Here is an 18130-nt window from a genome sequence, read left to right as displayed (position 1 = left end):
TATAATCATTGTCATGATTGGCGTTACCCTTTAAACGCATTGGCTTGGCTGAATTCATCGTTTACACTGGAAAATAGTAATGCACAGTTCAATGTTATAAAACTGGGGTCTCCCCGTCAGTCCGAAACACCGTCAATCCGAACCCTGTCAGTCCGAAAACCCGTTAGGGTTACCGTCAATCCGAACCCCGTCAGTCCGAAAACCCGTTAGGGTTACCGTCAATCGAACCCCGTCAGTCCGAAAACCCGTTAGGGTTACCGTCAATCGAACCCCGTCAGTCCGAAAACCCGTTAGGGTTACCGTCAATCGAACCCCGTCAGTCCGAAAACCCGATAGGGTTACCGTCAATCCGACCCCCCGTCGGTCCGAAAACCCGTTAGGGTTACCGTCAATCCGAACCCCCGTCAGTCCGAAAGCCCGTTAGGGTTAGGGTAAGGGTTAGGTTAAGGGTGATGGGTTTTCGGACTGACGGAGGTTCGGATTGACGGTGTTTCGGACCGATGGTGTGTCCCCATCAAACTAATCATACTGCGGAAATAGCACATATTACGAATCCACTACGAATCCAATATGGCGTTACTCTCAACTTGAGATGAGACTCACTATAAATTATTATCATGGAAGTAAGAGACATGTTTAGTGTTCAAAGACTGCATTGTACTTCAAAGTGAGTATCATACTTGCTGCAATACTGAATAAAAAAGTACAGGTGTAACAATTGAGACAACGTGTAGCATGTTGAAAATCAAAGTTCGCTTTAGCAGTACGAAGTAAAGCTGTTGTGTACTATGTAAGTTCTGACAATATGTGCTGTGATTAGTTAATTTGTTAAGCATACACAAAGACCACAGATTGAAATTGTCTTGTGTTTTCACCAGCCGGCAGTAAAAAAACATCCCCTCCCGCTGGTGAGCTATACTAATAAAGCTAAAACTATGCTTCTAGCATTTGCTGCTAAAAAGTAATTTGCTTCTCAGAAAAAGTACAGGCACATGCTAGCCAACCAAGAGAAGAGATCAGACACCACTAAGCACCCATATGTCAGTTTGACAAAGCAAGACGCTTTGCCCATGGGGATACGCCCAGGGGCTATTTTAACGTGTCTCCTGGCCCGTTCGTGCAGTGAGATTTAAAATCCGTGCAGTGCTAATTAAAATTCCGTGCTTAAAATATTTATAATTATGCTATTCAACCAATTCAAAAGGGACGGCTTAATAGCGCCTTCTGCATGGTCCCTTTCAGGTAAAAATGTCAACACTTTATTGCCCCTTTTCTTGAAAACGTTTAATTTTCATAGGGTCTGATGCATTTAGATATAGTTTAGGAACAGCATGTAGATCATCAGCTCCCCACCCCCCTGCTCACGACAGTGTTTACAACCAATACAATTTCTGAACATGCCACCTGGCTATTGCAATTACAATAATACAGAAAATAACTATGCAAAGATGTACGATACCCATACATCTGACTGCTATGATGTAAATAGGGGCAGTGTAATAAATAACTGTTTCTAAACAATTCAATAATTCATATTGGCCTTTGTTATAATGGCTAAATGATCACCCATTTTGGAGATCAAAGATAAATTAATGAAAATCTTACCTGCCTTATGACACACAATAACTTGTCGGAATATATATAAATACACGTGTAATGTATAGCATAGCAAAATGTAATTCATTTTTTCGCTCCAAAGAATACCACACACACACACATAAACACAGTACAAAAGGTTTTGTTATGTTTCAAGTTCAGATCCAAGGTCAAAGTGAAACTGGTGATCTGTATCATTTCCAAAATAGACACTAGACCTTCTACAACGAGCAAAAACCTCATGATGCAAAAGACCACGTGTTTGAATCACTCTAATGTACCGTAAACGTTCGCCTAATGGCGCTATAGACTTTATAGAAATGAGAGAGCGCCATCCTTGCAAAATCCCAACAGCATTAAGGATACGTGTTGTTAGAGTCTGCAACCTCGACATAATGATTCAGAAGCAAACTTTCGTGACGTGATCAAACAGTTAGGTTACAAGGAGTGTGATTATAGTGGCTGTATGCGGAAAGATTATACTGCAATAACAATAGAGGTTATCCACTTTACTCATGTGTGACTTCTAACGACTGTTCCCGTAGTATACCTTATTCAAACCAATTCAATACACGACCTCGGAGTTACCTGCATGACTTTGGCGGGCTATTTTGAAACAATGATGGTTGCATATGCAGGTACTTCTTTTGAAAGTCCTAAAACAAGGTATATCGGTCGCTGATAGGATATGCAGCTTATAGAACACGGATAACCTCTGTTGATTTTGCAGTATACTTACACGCTAATAGAGGTTATCCACTTTACTCATGTGTGACTTCTAACAAAAGGCGCTGATTCCCGTAGTATTCTTTATTCAAACCAATTCAATGCATGACCTCGGAGCAACCTGCATGACTCTTGGCGGGCTATTTTGAAACAGTCATGGTTGCACATGCAGGTACTTCTTTTGAAAGTCCTAAACAAGGTATAGCAGTCGTTGATAGGATATGCAGCTTATAGAACACGGATAACCTCTATACGCCGAATAACGTATAATCTGGCTCACTATAAAACGCTCTAGGTTAATAATTACTAGAGTGGTAAATGTTTTGGTGAATTTTTTTTTGGGGGGAGGGTCAGGTATTCTTTCTCAAAATGTCATTGTCCTTAATTTGCAGATCGATTCATACCAAACTCATTTTGGTAAATCTGTCATTGTATTTTTTTCATAGTGTGTGAATATTCTTCTGTTCAAAATTACACTGTGTTTCTGTCTGACCCGTTAGCTCAGTCGGCAGAGCGTGCGCCTTGATTTATTCAGGGTACTGGTTCAAATCTTGATCACTGACCCTATTTTATGTGAAGAAGCGTCAATAAATGTTTATGTCCCCATTTTTGGAATGAATATTATGATTCGTTTTGATTGTTGTTGGGTTTTTTTAAAATCATTTTTTCGATAAATAGTCACTACGAAACATAATTCCAAACGGCAACAAAAACCGCGGTGGGACCAAATTTGCTACACCTGGTACCTATCAACTATGCGCGGATAAGATCAATCCTTTGCAAAAATATACGTCCTCAATGTTTCAAATTGTGTAACTATACAAAGTGTATTATTTACTTTATTGATTTATTCATTATAATAGGTCAGCTGTTTGTTTTGTTTTTTGTTTTTTTTCTTTTTCATTTTATTAAAAGGATCGAACTCAGACAACAGAGCATATCCATCAGACCACGAAGTGGTTGCGTTACCAAGGATGCGTTACTCCGTGGTATCGGAGTCAAGCAATTTTTGTATAGCGATCATTATGATCCAGATTCAGAAATGCGTGATATTGTCCATATAATGATAATCGCTTTACACGTAACCGAAGACTGAAATATAATGAAACATCCTATTGAAGCAGTTTCAGACAAAAGCTTGGGATTATTAGGGCAGAGGTTATCTTTTGAATCCTTTCATAACCACTGCAGCATAGTCAAAGACACTCGAGCGAATTGAAAAACTTGTCGTTCGCGACAAAAGAATCTGGGTGCAAACATGTATAGAGAAGTCGGTTTTATGGGTTTTATACTATTTGATAAAAACCGACGAACTTAACAATAATAATAATAATAATTAATATTGCTTTTATATAATTTCAGGGAAGAACCCATTATACCATAGTAGTTACTCTCCATATTAATGGTTAAATACAAGAGAAACAAAGTAAAATGAAATGAAAAGAGATCAAACCAACAGAGAAACAAAGAATCGTGAAAAAAAAGACACAAACAAATAAAATAAATAAATAAATAAATAAAAACGATAAAGATAAAATCAACTGAATAGAGAAAAAAGTACCTAAACAAATAAAAATTAACAGATTTTAAACAAAAAGAGATACTATTTCCCCAAATCAGAAAAAAACAAACATTGACAGACATTCTAAAGCAAATTTGTGGAAATTTCTGCATGGGAGACCCTAAAGTTCCCTCTATCCTCGTCTGATGCTCTGCTAACTGGGCCACTACGTAATAGCTGAATGATTACCACATTATCATGAATATCGTTGTTTGACCTTGGTCATACTTGAATGTGTCGATAGGTTTCACGCTTTAACTACACGCGCCCTTAATTTTTAGTGATGATACTGGGCTTTTACAGGGAGGGCGCTCTCTCATTTCTATAAACTCCATAGCGCCATTAGGCGAACGTTTACGGTATTTGAAGACTTGAGTGCAAGAAGACCGTAAGTCCACTTAGCCCCTCAACATGACTGTATACACTGCAGTTGCGTATAGTTTCGTATAGTTGTTTGGTAATGTTTTATACGTGTTCAGGGGCCAAAACAAATCTTTCACAACATTTCATGATGTTTTCACCCTGGAACATGTATTAAACGTTATAAAACCCTAAAAAACTATACGTAGTGTATACATGTTGAGGGGCCAAGTGGGCTTACGGTCTTCTTGCGCTCAGGTCTTCATTTACCTTGAACCGATTTAGTCACAATATTGATTTGTTGTATTATGCAATAGGGAAACGCTTAGTATCTGATACTAATATTAGTAATTGAACAAGAAGTAATGATTTCAGTGATTTTTGAGTGATTAAGGGGGTACTGCACCCTCATCTAAACGCTCATTCCAGTACCCTTAACAACACAGTATTACAGTAATTCTTATAATTTATATAAAGAATTTTTAAGTTGCAGATTACAGCGATCAATGGTTATTACGCAAATATTGTGGTACGTAAAACCCTCCATTCTCTTCGCACTGACTTCAAATCAATACACATAGCTGCAACTTTTAAATTCGGGCATTTTTCTTTAAAAACACTGCTGTAATGTTAAAGGGGCATTTCGTGATCCACAGCCTCAACCCCACACTTTTCCAAAAAAAAAGTTGAGATTTTTACACCACTGGATACCTCTGGCTACATAATGTTTATGTACCAAATATTTCTTGCAGATTAATTCGTTTAGCAAAAATATCGCCAAATTTGAATTTCGTTCTGGTGCACCAGAACGAAATTACAACACATTGTCTATGGAGCAGTGTAATACACATAATCATGCATAACTCGCAAACGCAAAATCGGAATCAACTGAAATTTTGGAAATAAGCTTTTTCGTGGATATCTACTGAAAATGTCATAAAAAGAGGATGCTAGGATCACGAAATCCTCCTTTAATATTGAACGATATTGGACAAATATGGTATCAAAATGCGCGCAAATAAATTATCCTTCTTTCTATGTTGAAATATTGTGGACACATTTATTAGTTCTGACGCCATTGGAGTATTTATAACAGCAGCGTTACTTTTCGTGCAGTGTTTATTTTAAATTGTTGCGATTTGGTAGAGCTTTGGCAAAAATTGCATTGATCATTTCATAGAGAGTGTGTAGAATAATTCAAATATCACAGATATACTTTTGTAGGTCATGTGCTTCTTAGTTATGTTGTAAAGAGGGCTGAAACAACAACACTTTTGTAAAACGTGCATAACTAATTGACAACAAGTTTTCAACGGATATGATTTGTAGAATGAAGTTTTGCAAAACATCAAAGCGTTTTGCCAAACATCAGAGCGTTATTTTTAATGATATATTGATATCGATAATGAAAATAGATTTTGGCTGCTTCGAGCAATTGTAGCCTACCCTTAACAGCGCTTTCAACTGTTATTAAACAATTTATTTAGAAAAGCATGCTCGTAAGCAAAACAAATATGCCGGTCTTCTTTTGTTCTTACCAGGGCGTGGCCTGCAGCCTGTCAGTAAAGATAACGTTTTTCGTGTGCGTTCTATTTTCAAACTTTCCAAAGTTCACCAAAAAAGTTCACCAAAGACATTTTTAAATTAACTTTGTTGGGTTCATTATATATAGTATTTGGAATTGTAACAAAGAGCCCTTGTGGGATGACCTCAAATACCTCAAATTGTTAATATTGTTTGTTGGCTCTTTTAAATTACTTTTTTATCCCGGTTTTTTATGCATTTCTCAAATGTAGTTGTTTCTTTTTGCTTTGTTTACCCTGCATTGGTCCATGCTGTTGTTTTGCACTTGCATGTTGGCCATGTCCTGGGTTTTATATGTTAATAAAGTAATAAGAAGATACGCTCTGTTCACAAAGTTATATTTCGCTCACTATCGACCCATGTGGCACAACATAGCAAATCAGTACAGAACTTAAAGACCCACTCAGTGATTCCAGCGCACGTGTAATCAAATTAAAATTGTTTATAAATTGCTTAAAAGTGAAGGATAAGTCATTGAAATTGTCATTTGGTATTTTTGAAATGACAAATTTGGCAAAAAACGAAAAAAACAGCAGTACTGATGATGTTGAGGTACCATTCAAATACACGTAGCTTTTACATGTAGATACTGTCAGTGTAAAATGTCTTATTTTGCAGTGTTACATACATGGCTTTCGGCTGAACCACTCGCAGCCTATGTTAGCACATATGACAATGACAAAGGTGCCAAAATCTGAATTTTGATGATTTTTATGATCGTCCGGATGAGCAAATCACTGAATGGGCCTTTAATGGAAGAAATGCATTATGGGAAGTGTAAGATATTTTTAGCAGAGAGATTTCGACAATGTTTAGTGTTCGCTATTCGTTTCAACAGGTGCATGGCATGAAAAGTACAGGGTGAGTAAAAAAAAGTGCAATAGAGAAAAGAATCCATTTTTATTTAAGAACCCATTTGAACCTGATAGGATTTAAAACATTTTATAAATGATATATCCATTAGTGACCTTGTGTGAAAAAAGCAAGGAATTAGCATTTACCGTTTTGTTTTTATGACACATTTTATAGCGATACCCAATTTTAATGTTTATCCAAGAAACATCTAAAATTTGAAAGTCAGTCCACTTTGTGTAAGGTAGATTTGGAACAACTGCTATTTTCTTAACCTCATTGGCATTGAAATAAAATGAAGCACCCAAATTGTTATTGTCCGTGGTCTTGTTTAAGGAAAAGAAACATTATTTTTTGTTATTTTCATTTTACCTTTACTTTAAAGATGTTTATTCTCTATCAAAAACAGACACATTTGCAGGCGGATTTCTTCAAATGTCGAAATGAAATGCGCGCAAATTGACGTGGAGTGAATTATAAAATATCCAGTAAGTTGGACATACCGGGATTAAAAAAACTGGAGTTGGAGTCGAGTGAGGTATGAAGGACTTAAAGTAATGTTAAAAAGTTAGTTTGAACAGAAAAAATAAATTAAAATAACGCAAAAATCAACCTTATTTAAGTTAAAGTCAGTTTCAGAGCTGGTGCCTTTATCGTGCACTGTGTGCACTCATTCAAAATACATGGTACCTCGTGGACAAATAATGAAATTGGGTATCGTAGCAAAAGGACTCATAAAAATTAAACGGTAGATGTGATTGACTTCAGTTTTTAACAACAGGTGACTATTGAGTGTGGCATTTATAGAAACTTTCAATAATTGGAAAGTTCAAAGTGGTTCTTACATAAATATCGATTCTTTGCTCTATTGCACTTTTTTTGACTCACCCTGTATATCAGTGTTGTATTGTGCAAGTAATTGTAAATTTACTTCGTGTGTGTGAATTTTACTGGGTCTAGATATTCCATAACGATAAAGTAAAAATGCTTCTACATGGCTAACAAATACCGATTGTGTCACGAAAAATGCTGTGCAAACGTTGTTATCCGATCCCTTAAGGTTATACGAGGTATTGTTGGTCGAAAAGCAAGAAATAAAATCGATTTTCATTATCTGAATCAATATATTATTAAAAATAACACTTTGGTGTTTTGCAAAAGTTCATTGTACAAATCATATACTTTGAAAACTTGCTTAATTTATTGTTGTTAATGAGTTATGTACGTTTTACAAAAGTGTTGTTGTTTCAGCCCTCTTTACAACATAACTCAAGAACCACAGGACCTACAAAAGTATATCTGTGATATTTGAATTCTTCTACTTGCTCGCTATGAATTGAGCAATGCAATTTTTGATAAAGCTCACTATCATAGCAAGATGCTGTGAACTATTTTTTTTCCAGCTTCGACCAACAATACATCGTATAGGCCTACCTTTAAAGTGAAAAATGAAGGGAAGGAAATACATTTACCCAAAAAGGCTGGTTCCAATTGGTATCTGCATATCAACCATTAAAGGCTTAATGTACGATTTCCTTCAAATTTTAAATTTGTCATTATGTACTCAAAATGCTGAAATAATACTAGTAATAATTATCGGGAATGGTTTCTGTTAATTTTTAGCTGAAATAACGAGGTAAAGTGAAAGAAACACTGCTTGTTATTTTGGCCGTTTAACACGCAGTTCTATGGGAGGACATAAAGTCATAATTCTTTGAATTATGACTTTATGTCGAACTTTGCTCTGTTATACCTACAAACACAAGAAATTTGGTTGATTCCATTTAGGTGCAAGTTGTGACATGTGTAAACATTACAAATATGCCAAAAATCAGGTTTGAAAAAAATTAACCAAATTCATATTATAAGATCGTACATTATGACTTTAAAGTGAATCTTTTCAACTCTGCACACACTGAACTGATTGAACTTTAATATGAACGCTTTCCAAAGCAAAACAGACAAAGCTGTGCACAGAGCTCCCGCATTACACTTTAAAGGGGCACACGCGCTCGCAAATTAAAGCCATAATGTACTATCTTATAATATGAAATTGGTTAATTTTTTTACCTGATTTTTTGATTTGTAATGTTTACACATGTCCCAACTTGCACCTAAATGGAATCAGCCAAATTTGTTGTGTTTGTAGGTTAACAGAGCAAAATTCGACATAATGTCATAATTCAAGGAATTATGACATTATGTCCTAGAACTGTGTGTTAAAGGGCCAAAATAACAAGCAGGCTTTCTTGTACTTTACCTTATTATTTCAGCTCAAAATGTACAGAAACCCCGCTTCCCGATAACTATTACTAGCATTATTTCAGCATTTTGAGTATATAAAAACAAATTTAACATTTGAACGAAATCGTACATTAAGGCTTTAATTAATCAAAATGAGAACATAATTGAAGACCTGAGCGCAAGAAGACCGTAAGTCCATTTGGGCCCTCAATATGTATATATACTTAATTTGCGTATAGTTTCGTATAGTTTGGTAATGTTTTATACATGTTCAGGGTCCAAAATAAATCTGAGATTATGTTTTCACCCTGGAACATGTATTAAACATTATAAAACCCTAAGAAACTATACGTAACTTAAGTGTATACATGTTGAGGGGCCAAGTGGACTTACGGTCTTCTTGCGCTCAGGTCTTCAATCGTGGCCTAAGCCCAGACTAAAAGAATGTGCACATTACAACACTCAATGAACACATTCTTCTTCCCTGCACTTTATGAACATATTCGAAAGCTAAACATCACTTCATAAACATCAAATTCCTAATTATGGCTTTTATCAAATTTTCTCTAAACATTATATATGTTCAGTATTTTAATAAAGTTTACAAAGTGAAGGCAACAATGCCTTAGGAAAAAGCGTTTAAAGTGCTCAGTGCACTGTTTTTGGAGTGAATTTTTGTGCCTATCTCGAGTCAGAGGGTAAGTTGTCGATACACGCCTGTGATCAAAATAATAAACTAATGAAAATCTTACCTGCTACAACAATGAACTAATTGTTTGTTTTTTCATTTGGCTGCCAATATCGAACACAGGTTTAAACATGCACACGGAAGGATGCATATGTACATGTATACATGTATGTTGTTCATGTTCATAGAAAAAACGTACTCATAGTCGGTTCACTATAAGATGGCACATGGCCAATGGAAAAGTACACGTGTCCACAGGGGATTAGATCAAATGGTATACAAAATTTTTGGAAAATGTGTGGTAGCTTTCATAGTTAACTTAATGTTGCCACAACTTGAACATATCCTTTTCTGAAACAAAATTAATGACATTTAGTGAAAAAGAACTGGGCCATATAGAAAAGATAGACCTATATGCAACACTTTGGGAAATGTGTGGTAGCTTTTATAGTTACTGTTGCCACAACTTGTACATATCCTTTTCTGAAACAAAATTAATGACATTTAGTGAAAAAGAACTGGGCCATGTGTCATCTTATACAAAAGATAAAAGAATGACCTATATGCAACACATTTGACACGTTAAGGGTAAAATTCAAAGAGCAGGTTTAGAAGAGCCATTTTAGGGACGCACCATTTGAATTCCCCTACTTGAGTCGAAGGCTGTGCTGACACTTTTCTTTGATGACTTTAAGGGTAGACTAGGTATTGTTGGTCGAAGCAGCAAAAAAGAAAACCCGCAAGTTTAACCTCGGATGACATCGATTTCATTTTTTTCCGTGTTCGCCTCATATAAAGGATTTCACCAACCAAGTTTAATCCCAATGGGGCGAAGTTTAAATTTAACCCCTAGGTGACTTTTGACCTCGGTTAACCTCCTCAATTTAATTTCGCGCACGTATTCCTACGTATCGAGAATTTCACCCACCAAGTTTGAGCCCGATCGGACAAAGTATGAAATTTTGACCTTTGACCTGGGATGACCTTTAAACCCACCCTGTCTACTTGAAACGCCCGGTACCGATCTATATCCGAAAAATAGGGTCGATGCGTCGATGCTCAGCAACGCATAGCAGGACGCGCAATTTCTTTCTGCAACCATAATGGGCCGCAATGCGATAACACATAGTACATACATGAAATTATATGCCTATGAGGCTAGATATAACATGAGTTTATTACCATTAATATTTACTCTTACTTAATAAAATAAAAAGAAATCGATAGAATTAAAATTCTACAAGGGTTTACCTGGGGTTCGAACCCACAATCTATGTATCCATAGTCTAATGCCTACACGACTGTGCTATGATTCGTTGTGCCAGATAGGTGTTTGTTTATGATACTTATTGATTACGGAATAAAGTGCATACACACAATATACTATTACTAGTATATTAGTACTAATAAATACGAATATAATCCTAACCCTAACCCTAACCCTAATCCCTAACCCTAACCCTAACCCTTACCCTAACCCTAACCCTAACCCTAACCCTAACCCTAACCCTAACCCTAACCCTAACCCTAACCCTAACCCTAATCCTAACCCTAACTCTAACCCTAACCCTAATCCTAATCCTAACCCTAACCCTAACCCCTAACCCTAACCCTTACCCTAACCCTAACCATAAGACCCTAATCCTAACACCCTAACCCTGACAATAATGAACCTTGCCTCGGACTATGCGGTTAGTGATAATATTGCGTCCCATTATGGTTGCAGAAAGAAATTAAGATAGCCGGACACATTGACACGCTTCGCCTATAATCTTATTAAAGGCACATTCAGTGATTTGCTCACCCGGACGATGGTTAAGCCGAAAGCCGTGTATTTAAGACAAAATAAGACATTTTACACCAATCCGTAATTTAGATACTGACAGTATCTAAATTCTCTTGGTCAGGCTGACGTCACAAAGGGGAAATAGCCTTGTAAAACCAGTGTGCGCATGTGCAGTTCCCCTTTCTCGAGCTGGTTGCTATGCGAACGAAGGGGACAATGTTCCCGGATGTCCGACCGAATGAATTAGCTACATGTATTTAAATGGGGCTTCAACTTAGTCAGTACTGCTGTTTTCTTTGTTTGTTTGTTTTTTTGCCAAATTTGTCATTTTAAAAATACCAAATGACAATTTGAATGACTTATCTTTCACTTTTAAGCAATTTATTAACAATTTGTTTACACTTGCGCTGTGATCACTGAATGGGTCTTTAATATAAGATTGACATGTTCCCGTCATATTGAGGATTCTTTTTACCACGTTGTTAAGTCCAATTGGGTACACTTTCATGTTTGATCCCATATGACCATCGACAAATTATTCTCCCACCAAACTTCACTTTATATATTTGAAGACCTGAGCGCAAGAAGAACGTAAGTCCACTTGGCCCCTCAACATGTATACACTAAAGTTACATATAGTTTCTTAGGGTTTTATAATGTTTAATACATGTTCCAGGGTGAAAACATCATGAAAGGTTGTAAAAGATTTATTTTGCCCCTGAACATGTATAAAACATTATAATCACTTGTATGTATCGATCGATCAAGTGTTCTAGAGTATTTTGACACCATTTTTGGACATTCAAAAATGTTTGCCAAAAATTTCAGAATTTTTGAACTTCGTTATTTGGGCGAATTTCGACCTAATAATTACGTTTTTCAAAGTTGAAAAATCTTTTAAAAACCAGATTGTCTCAGCATCAGGGGAGCTGGGCGTTCATGTGCAGCCAAGTCTGGACAATTATCCTATCATTTCCACTTGAGCCATATCAAGTCCTCTTGAAAGTTTATGCTTTTGATTTGGGTCATGGTTTTGGAATGATGTAGGAGTTGTTGTGTTGTTATAGCAACAATCCCAGATTCCTGGCCATTCAGATGGCACTTTAGTGGGGTGCAACCAATCAGGTCTCTGCTTTAATTCCATTTCCTTTGTTGTGCTCATACATTTCTTAGTAAGCCACTTGCATTTGCTCCTCCGATCATGCTGGACCAAAAATCCACCCACCCTCCCAGTAGTGGGAAGGGTAAATCAGTTATCTCATTTGTCAAAGATTTGTCAATAAAAGTATGTCAAATTATGCTACTCTCTGGTTTGTCTGGAGTTTCTTCAAATCCTGAAGAATCTTGTCAGTAGATTGTCTCCACTTTCTACTACGCTTTGTGATGGCTTAATGAATGCTTTGTATGGAGTTCTTCAAATCCTGAAGAATCTCGTCTGTAGATTGTCTCCACTTTCTACTACGCTTTGTGTTGGCTTAATAAATGCTTTGTATGGAGTTTCTTCAAATCCTGAAGAATCCCGTCTGTAGATTGTCTCCACTTTCTACTACGCTTTGTGTTGGCTTAATAAATGCTTTGTCTGGAGTTTCTTCAAATCCTGAAGAATCTCGTCAGTAGATTGTCTCCACTTTCTACTATGCTGCTTTGCCTGGAGTTTCTTCAAATCCTGAAGAATCTCGTCTGTAGATTGTCTCCACTTTCTACTACGCTTTGTGTTGGCTTAATAAATGCTTTGTATGGAGTTTCTTCAAATCCTGAAGAATCCCGTCTGTAGATTGTCTCCACTTTCTACTACGCTTTGTGTTGGCTTAATAAATGCTTTGTCTGGAGTTTCTTCAAATCCTGAAGAATCTCGTCAGTAGATTGTCTCCACTTTCTACTATGCTGCTTTGTCTGGAGTTTCTTCAAATCCTGAAGAATCTCGTCAGTAGATTGTCTCCACTTTCTACTATGCTGCTTTGTCTGGAGTTTCTTCAAATCCTGAAGAATCTCGTCTGCAGATTGTCTCCACTTTCTACTACGCTTTGTGATGGCTTAATGAATGCTTTGTCTGGGGTTTCTTCAAATCCTGAAGAATCTCGTCTGTAGATTGTCTCCACTTTCTACTACGCTTTGTGATGGCTTAACGAATGCTTTGTAAGGAGTTCTTCAAATCCTGAAGAATCTCGTCTGTAGATTGTCTCCACTTTCTACTACGCTTTGTGTTGGCTAATAAATGCTTTGTATGGAGTTTCTTCAAATCCGGAAGAATCTCGTCAGTAGATTGTCTCCACTTTCTACTATGCTGCTTTGTCTGAAGTTTCTTCAAATCCTTAAGAATCTCGTCAGTAGATTGTCTCCACTTTCTACTACGCTGCTTTGTCTGGAGTTTCTTCAAATCCTGAGGAATCTCGTCAGTAGATTGTCTCCACTTTCTACTACGCTGCTTTTTCTGGAGTTTCTTCAAATCCTGAAGAATCTCGTCAGTAGACTGATTGTCTCCACTTTCTACTACTCTGCTTTGTCTGAAGTTTTTCAAATCCTGAGGAATCTCGTCAGTAGATTGTCTCCACTTTCTACTACGCTTTATGTAGAGTAATTTATGCTTATTTGAAGTATCTTTTTAGCTTGATTGTATTTGTCAGTGGATTATTTCATTTATTAATATTATTTTATAGTAAATTGTGGCTGACTTTTCAATAATTACCAGCTTATATAGGGATTTAAAGATTTAATTCATTAATAGAGTTGGCATTGTTTCTTCTTTTGGAGATTTCTGTTTAATTAATATTTGCGTTATAAATATTGTTTTCCAATTCAATCCTCTGTTTGATCCAAAGAGGTATCTGTATTTGCTTAAGATGAAATTTGGTTAAATGTGATACAGAAGTCAATTCTTGCATGTCCAGCCTGTATGGTTGGCTTGTTGTACACATTTTTCCAATAATTCTTGTATTGTGTTATTAATAATATTTATTGGAAGATAAATAATTTAGTATGGTTATCTGTATTTATATTATGTCTTAATTGCTATGAAAGTGCTATGAAATCTATCATTATTTATCTCAATTATATTTATGTATATGAATATAAAATTGTTGAAATGAATATAAAATTGTTGAATGGTCATAAATAGCTTAATAAATGGTCCTCATGATCGTGAGGGCAATGCGGAGTCTAATCATTGCTTTGGTGTTGTGTTTTCCTGATGTCTTGAGACAACCACTTTTATGTATCAATCAAGTGTTCTGGAGTACTATTTTGGACATTCAAAAATTTTGGCCCAAACATTTCAAAATTTTGAACTTTTTATTTTGGGTGAATTTCGACCTATATCCCACTTTTATGTATCGGTAAAGTGTTCTCGAGTATTTTTACACTATTTTTGGACATTCAAAAATTTTAGCCAAAATTCCAAAATTCCGAAATATTTTGGCAAATTTCGACCTAATAACCATTTTTTTGTATCGATCAAGTGTTCTGGAATATGTTGATACTAATATACGGTATTGTGATGTGCCCCGAGTAATTTGATTTGATTATTTATCTTTGTTTACAAAATTACTACTACTACTACTACTACTACAAAGTTCTTAGGGCGCAATTCGCAAAGAAAGCATCGTTGCGCTTACAGTAAAAAACAAATACATAAGAAAACCAGTTCAGAATAAAACAGTTCAGAATAAATAAGTTTTGAGTCTCTGTTTGAAAAGAGTGACCGATGGCGAAAGTCTGATTTCTGTTGGTAATGAGTTCCAGCGCTTAACACCAGCTACAGGGAAACGACGATCACCGGCGACACTGATGGATCTATCAGCCAGGAGACGCGTGGTGTCATTACTTGATCTGAGAGTCCTTTGAGGAATATAAGGAGTCAGTTTGTTGGAGATGTACTTCGGAGCAAGGTTGTTGAGAGACTTGAAAATATACAGAAGAATTTTGAAACTGATGCGTTTATCAATGCTGAGCCAGTGGAGAGATGAGACTAATGGGTGAGCTTCGACTCGACGCCCAACAGCAAAGATGACACGCGCGGCGGAGTTCTGAAGTCTTTGGAGACGGCTTATGTCTTTTGCAGAGAGCTGAAGGAAGAGTGCGTTACAATAGTCGAGCCTGGAGAGTATCAGTGCTCTTACTGCATGATGGCAGGTCTCTTGATTGATGTAATACCGGATACGCCACAAGTTCTTTATCTGGAAGAGCGTATTTCTGCGGAGAATGTTAACATGAGCAGTAAGAGACATGTTGGAATCAAAGTGACAACCCAGGTTGCGAATGACAGAAGACAGATTGATAGTGGAGTCGCCGATGGTGAGTTGAATGTTCTGTATGTCCAGGAGCTTGAGATTATGATTTGATGCTGCAATGAAAAACTCAGTCTTGGAGTCGTTGAGTTTCAGATAATTGGCGGTGAGGCAAGATTTTATGTCAGCAATGCAGCATGATATCTTGTTTAATGCCTTGATGATGTCGTCAGGATTACGCGGGTTAAAAGCAACATACAATTGCGAGTCATCAGCATACTGATGGTAATCGATGCCGTGTTTCCTCGCAATTTCACCGATGGGCTTGGAATATGTGGTGAACAAAAGAGGTCCGAGGACTGATCCTTGTGGCAGTCCGAAATCAGTGGTAACTGGATCTGACATGGTGCCGTTTATGTTCACACGTGATGACCATCCTTTAAGATATGAGGCAAACCACTCAAGGGCAGTCCCAGTTACAGCATATTTCTGCTCGAGACGGTTCAACAGTATGGCGTGATCCACCGTATCAAACGCCGCACTCATATCAAGGAGTACGACGAAAACAGCTTTTTGGAATCAATATCACACATTATGTCATCCTGAACTTTCATAAGAGCTGATTCAGTAGAATGGTGAGCACGGGAAGCAGATTGCAAAGGATCGCACATGTCATTCTTATTCAGATGTTCAACAAATTGCTCAGAAGCGCACTTTTCGATGACTTTGGCGACAAAGCTCAGGTTACTTACTGGTCTATAATTCTTCAACTCATCTTTATTTGCGGAAAGTTTCTTGAGCAACGGGGTGACAATCGTGTGGTGAGCAGCATTCGGGAAAACACCAGAGCTAAGAGATTTGTTCACAATGTTGGTGATTGCTGGTATGTGACTGTCAATATGATTTTCAAAAACCATGTTGGGTGCGGGTCAAGAGAGCACGATGCGTTGGAAGATCTGGTGATTACCTTTTCACCTCATCTTCAGACATTTTGTTAAATTCATTGAGAGGCATACAATTTGGAGCACAGGTTTCCTGGAGCTTGGTGGTAGATGGTTTGTTGGAGTCACTTTCTAATTCTTCGCGGATTGTTGCAATTTTATGAACAAAGAACCGAGAAAATTTGTCTGACAATTCGACAGGGTTGTCGTGACTTGGCAGGGGTTTAGCACCCTTGTTCAGCAGAGTGTTTACAGTCTGAAAAACTGTTTTGTTGTCGGCACCTGTGAGTTTTTCAGTATAGTAAGATTGCTTAGCTTTGACAATGGCTTCTTTCGAAGCATTTGTCGCAACATGAAACTCCTTGCGATCAGTTTCTGATTGAGAATGACGCCATCTACGCTCAGCACGACGTTTTTCATGACGGGCGTCATGAACATTGTCATTGTACCAGGGTTGACGGGTTTTAACTAGACGCGAGCGTGTCCTTCCAGGAGCATGCTCATCCAGGAGGTCATGGCATGTCTTATTATACATGAGTTACATGAGTGATGACATTTTGGGGGGAATTCCCCTCTTAAATTGAGCAAAACACATTGAATCATATCTAATTTGGAATATTTGGAACCCCCCAGAGGTTGTTGTTGTATTAGGTTCATCTGGATTGTCAATTATAACTGTTTGATGGGAATTCATACTATCAAATCCAATTTTTTGGTGACATACCTTGTTACAGTTTCATGCTGCTACGCAGCACTTCATCAGACTGGCAACCTAGCTTCTTCTTCTTTCCTGAAGTTGCTGCCGGTGGCGACGCCAGAAGGTGGTCGAAAATATTCGGTAAGAAATAGTTCCCTTCATCTCTGTTCATGGTGTTTCGCCCTCATCGCCTGATCCAAATTGCTTCTCTATAAATCTGTCTTTTGTTCCTGTTGGTCTCCCTTGATCTAATATTAGCGTCCTCCCAACCTATGACATGGTTGTTTTGCGCAACGTGGTCTGTAATAGCAGACTTATTTACTTCTGTGAGCGAATGTTTTCTCTGTGACCGGGTATGTACCCCAAGTGCTGCCTTCTCCGCTTCTCCTTGATGTTCCTTGAGACGTGTACCAAACAAGCGTGAACACCGTGAACAGAGATGAAGGGAACTATTTCTTACCGAATATTTTCGACCAGCTTCTGGCGCCGCCACCGGCAGCAACTTCAGGAAAGAAGAAGAAGCTAGGTTGCCAGTCTGATGAAGTGCTGCGTAGCAGCATGAATCTGTAACAAGGTATGTCACCAAAAATTGATTTGATTGTATGAATTCCCATCAACCCCCCAGAGGTTGTAAAGTGAAGATGACATCACGGGATTCCCCTCAGGAAATGATGTCATGTGAAAGATCAATGTTATAATTAAGGCTTGGGAATTTCCAAGATCTAATATATTTAATATTTGGGATTTCCCACTGCTTGATATATAAGAAAATGTAAACACAATTATTCACAGTTTGTAGTGTTGATCTGGGCTAGCTAGCTAATATGCTTACAGTCCAATTCCTTCAATGAAAGGAAATTGCGAACCAGAAT

At 37.4% G+C, this 18130-nt stretch overlaps 1 protein-coding gene across 1 annotated transcript; it reads right to left on the bottom strand.

Annotated features, from left to right (window-relative positions):
• Nucleotides 1-16162: 16162 nt before the first annotated feature.
• On the bottom strand, nucleotides 16163-16537 carry LOC140143890 (uncharacterized). Its single transcript, XM_072165720.1, has one exon. It carries the CDS (start codon nucleotides 16535-16537, stop codon nucleotides 16163-16165), a length of 375 nt encoding a protein of 124 aa, XP_072021821.1.
• Between the last annotated feature and the right edge of the window lie 1593 nt (nucleotides 16538-18130).

Source organism: Amphiura filiformis, unplaced genomic scaffold (genome assembly GCF_039555335.1).
Source record: "Amphiura filiformis unplaced genomic scaffold, Afil_fr2py scaffold_31, whole genome shotgun sequence".
NCBI lineage: Eukaryota > Metazoa > Echinodermata > Ophiuroidea > Amphilepidida > Amphiuridae > Amphiura > Amphiura filiformis.
The sequence above is the reverse complement of the archived record's forward strand: the minus strand, read 5'-3'. Positions and strand labels throughout refer to the sequence as shown.

Coding starts and splice junctions, on each gene's coding strand:
- LOC140143890 (XM_072165720.1), bottom strand. CDS start 16,537: ATGGTTTTTGAAAATCATATTGACAGTCACATACCAGCAATCACCAAC.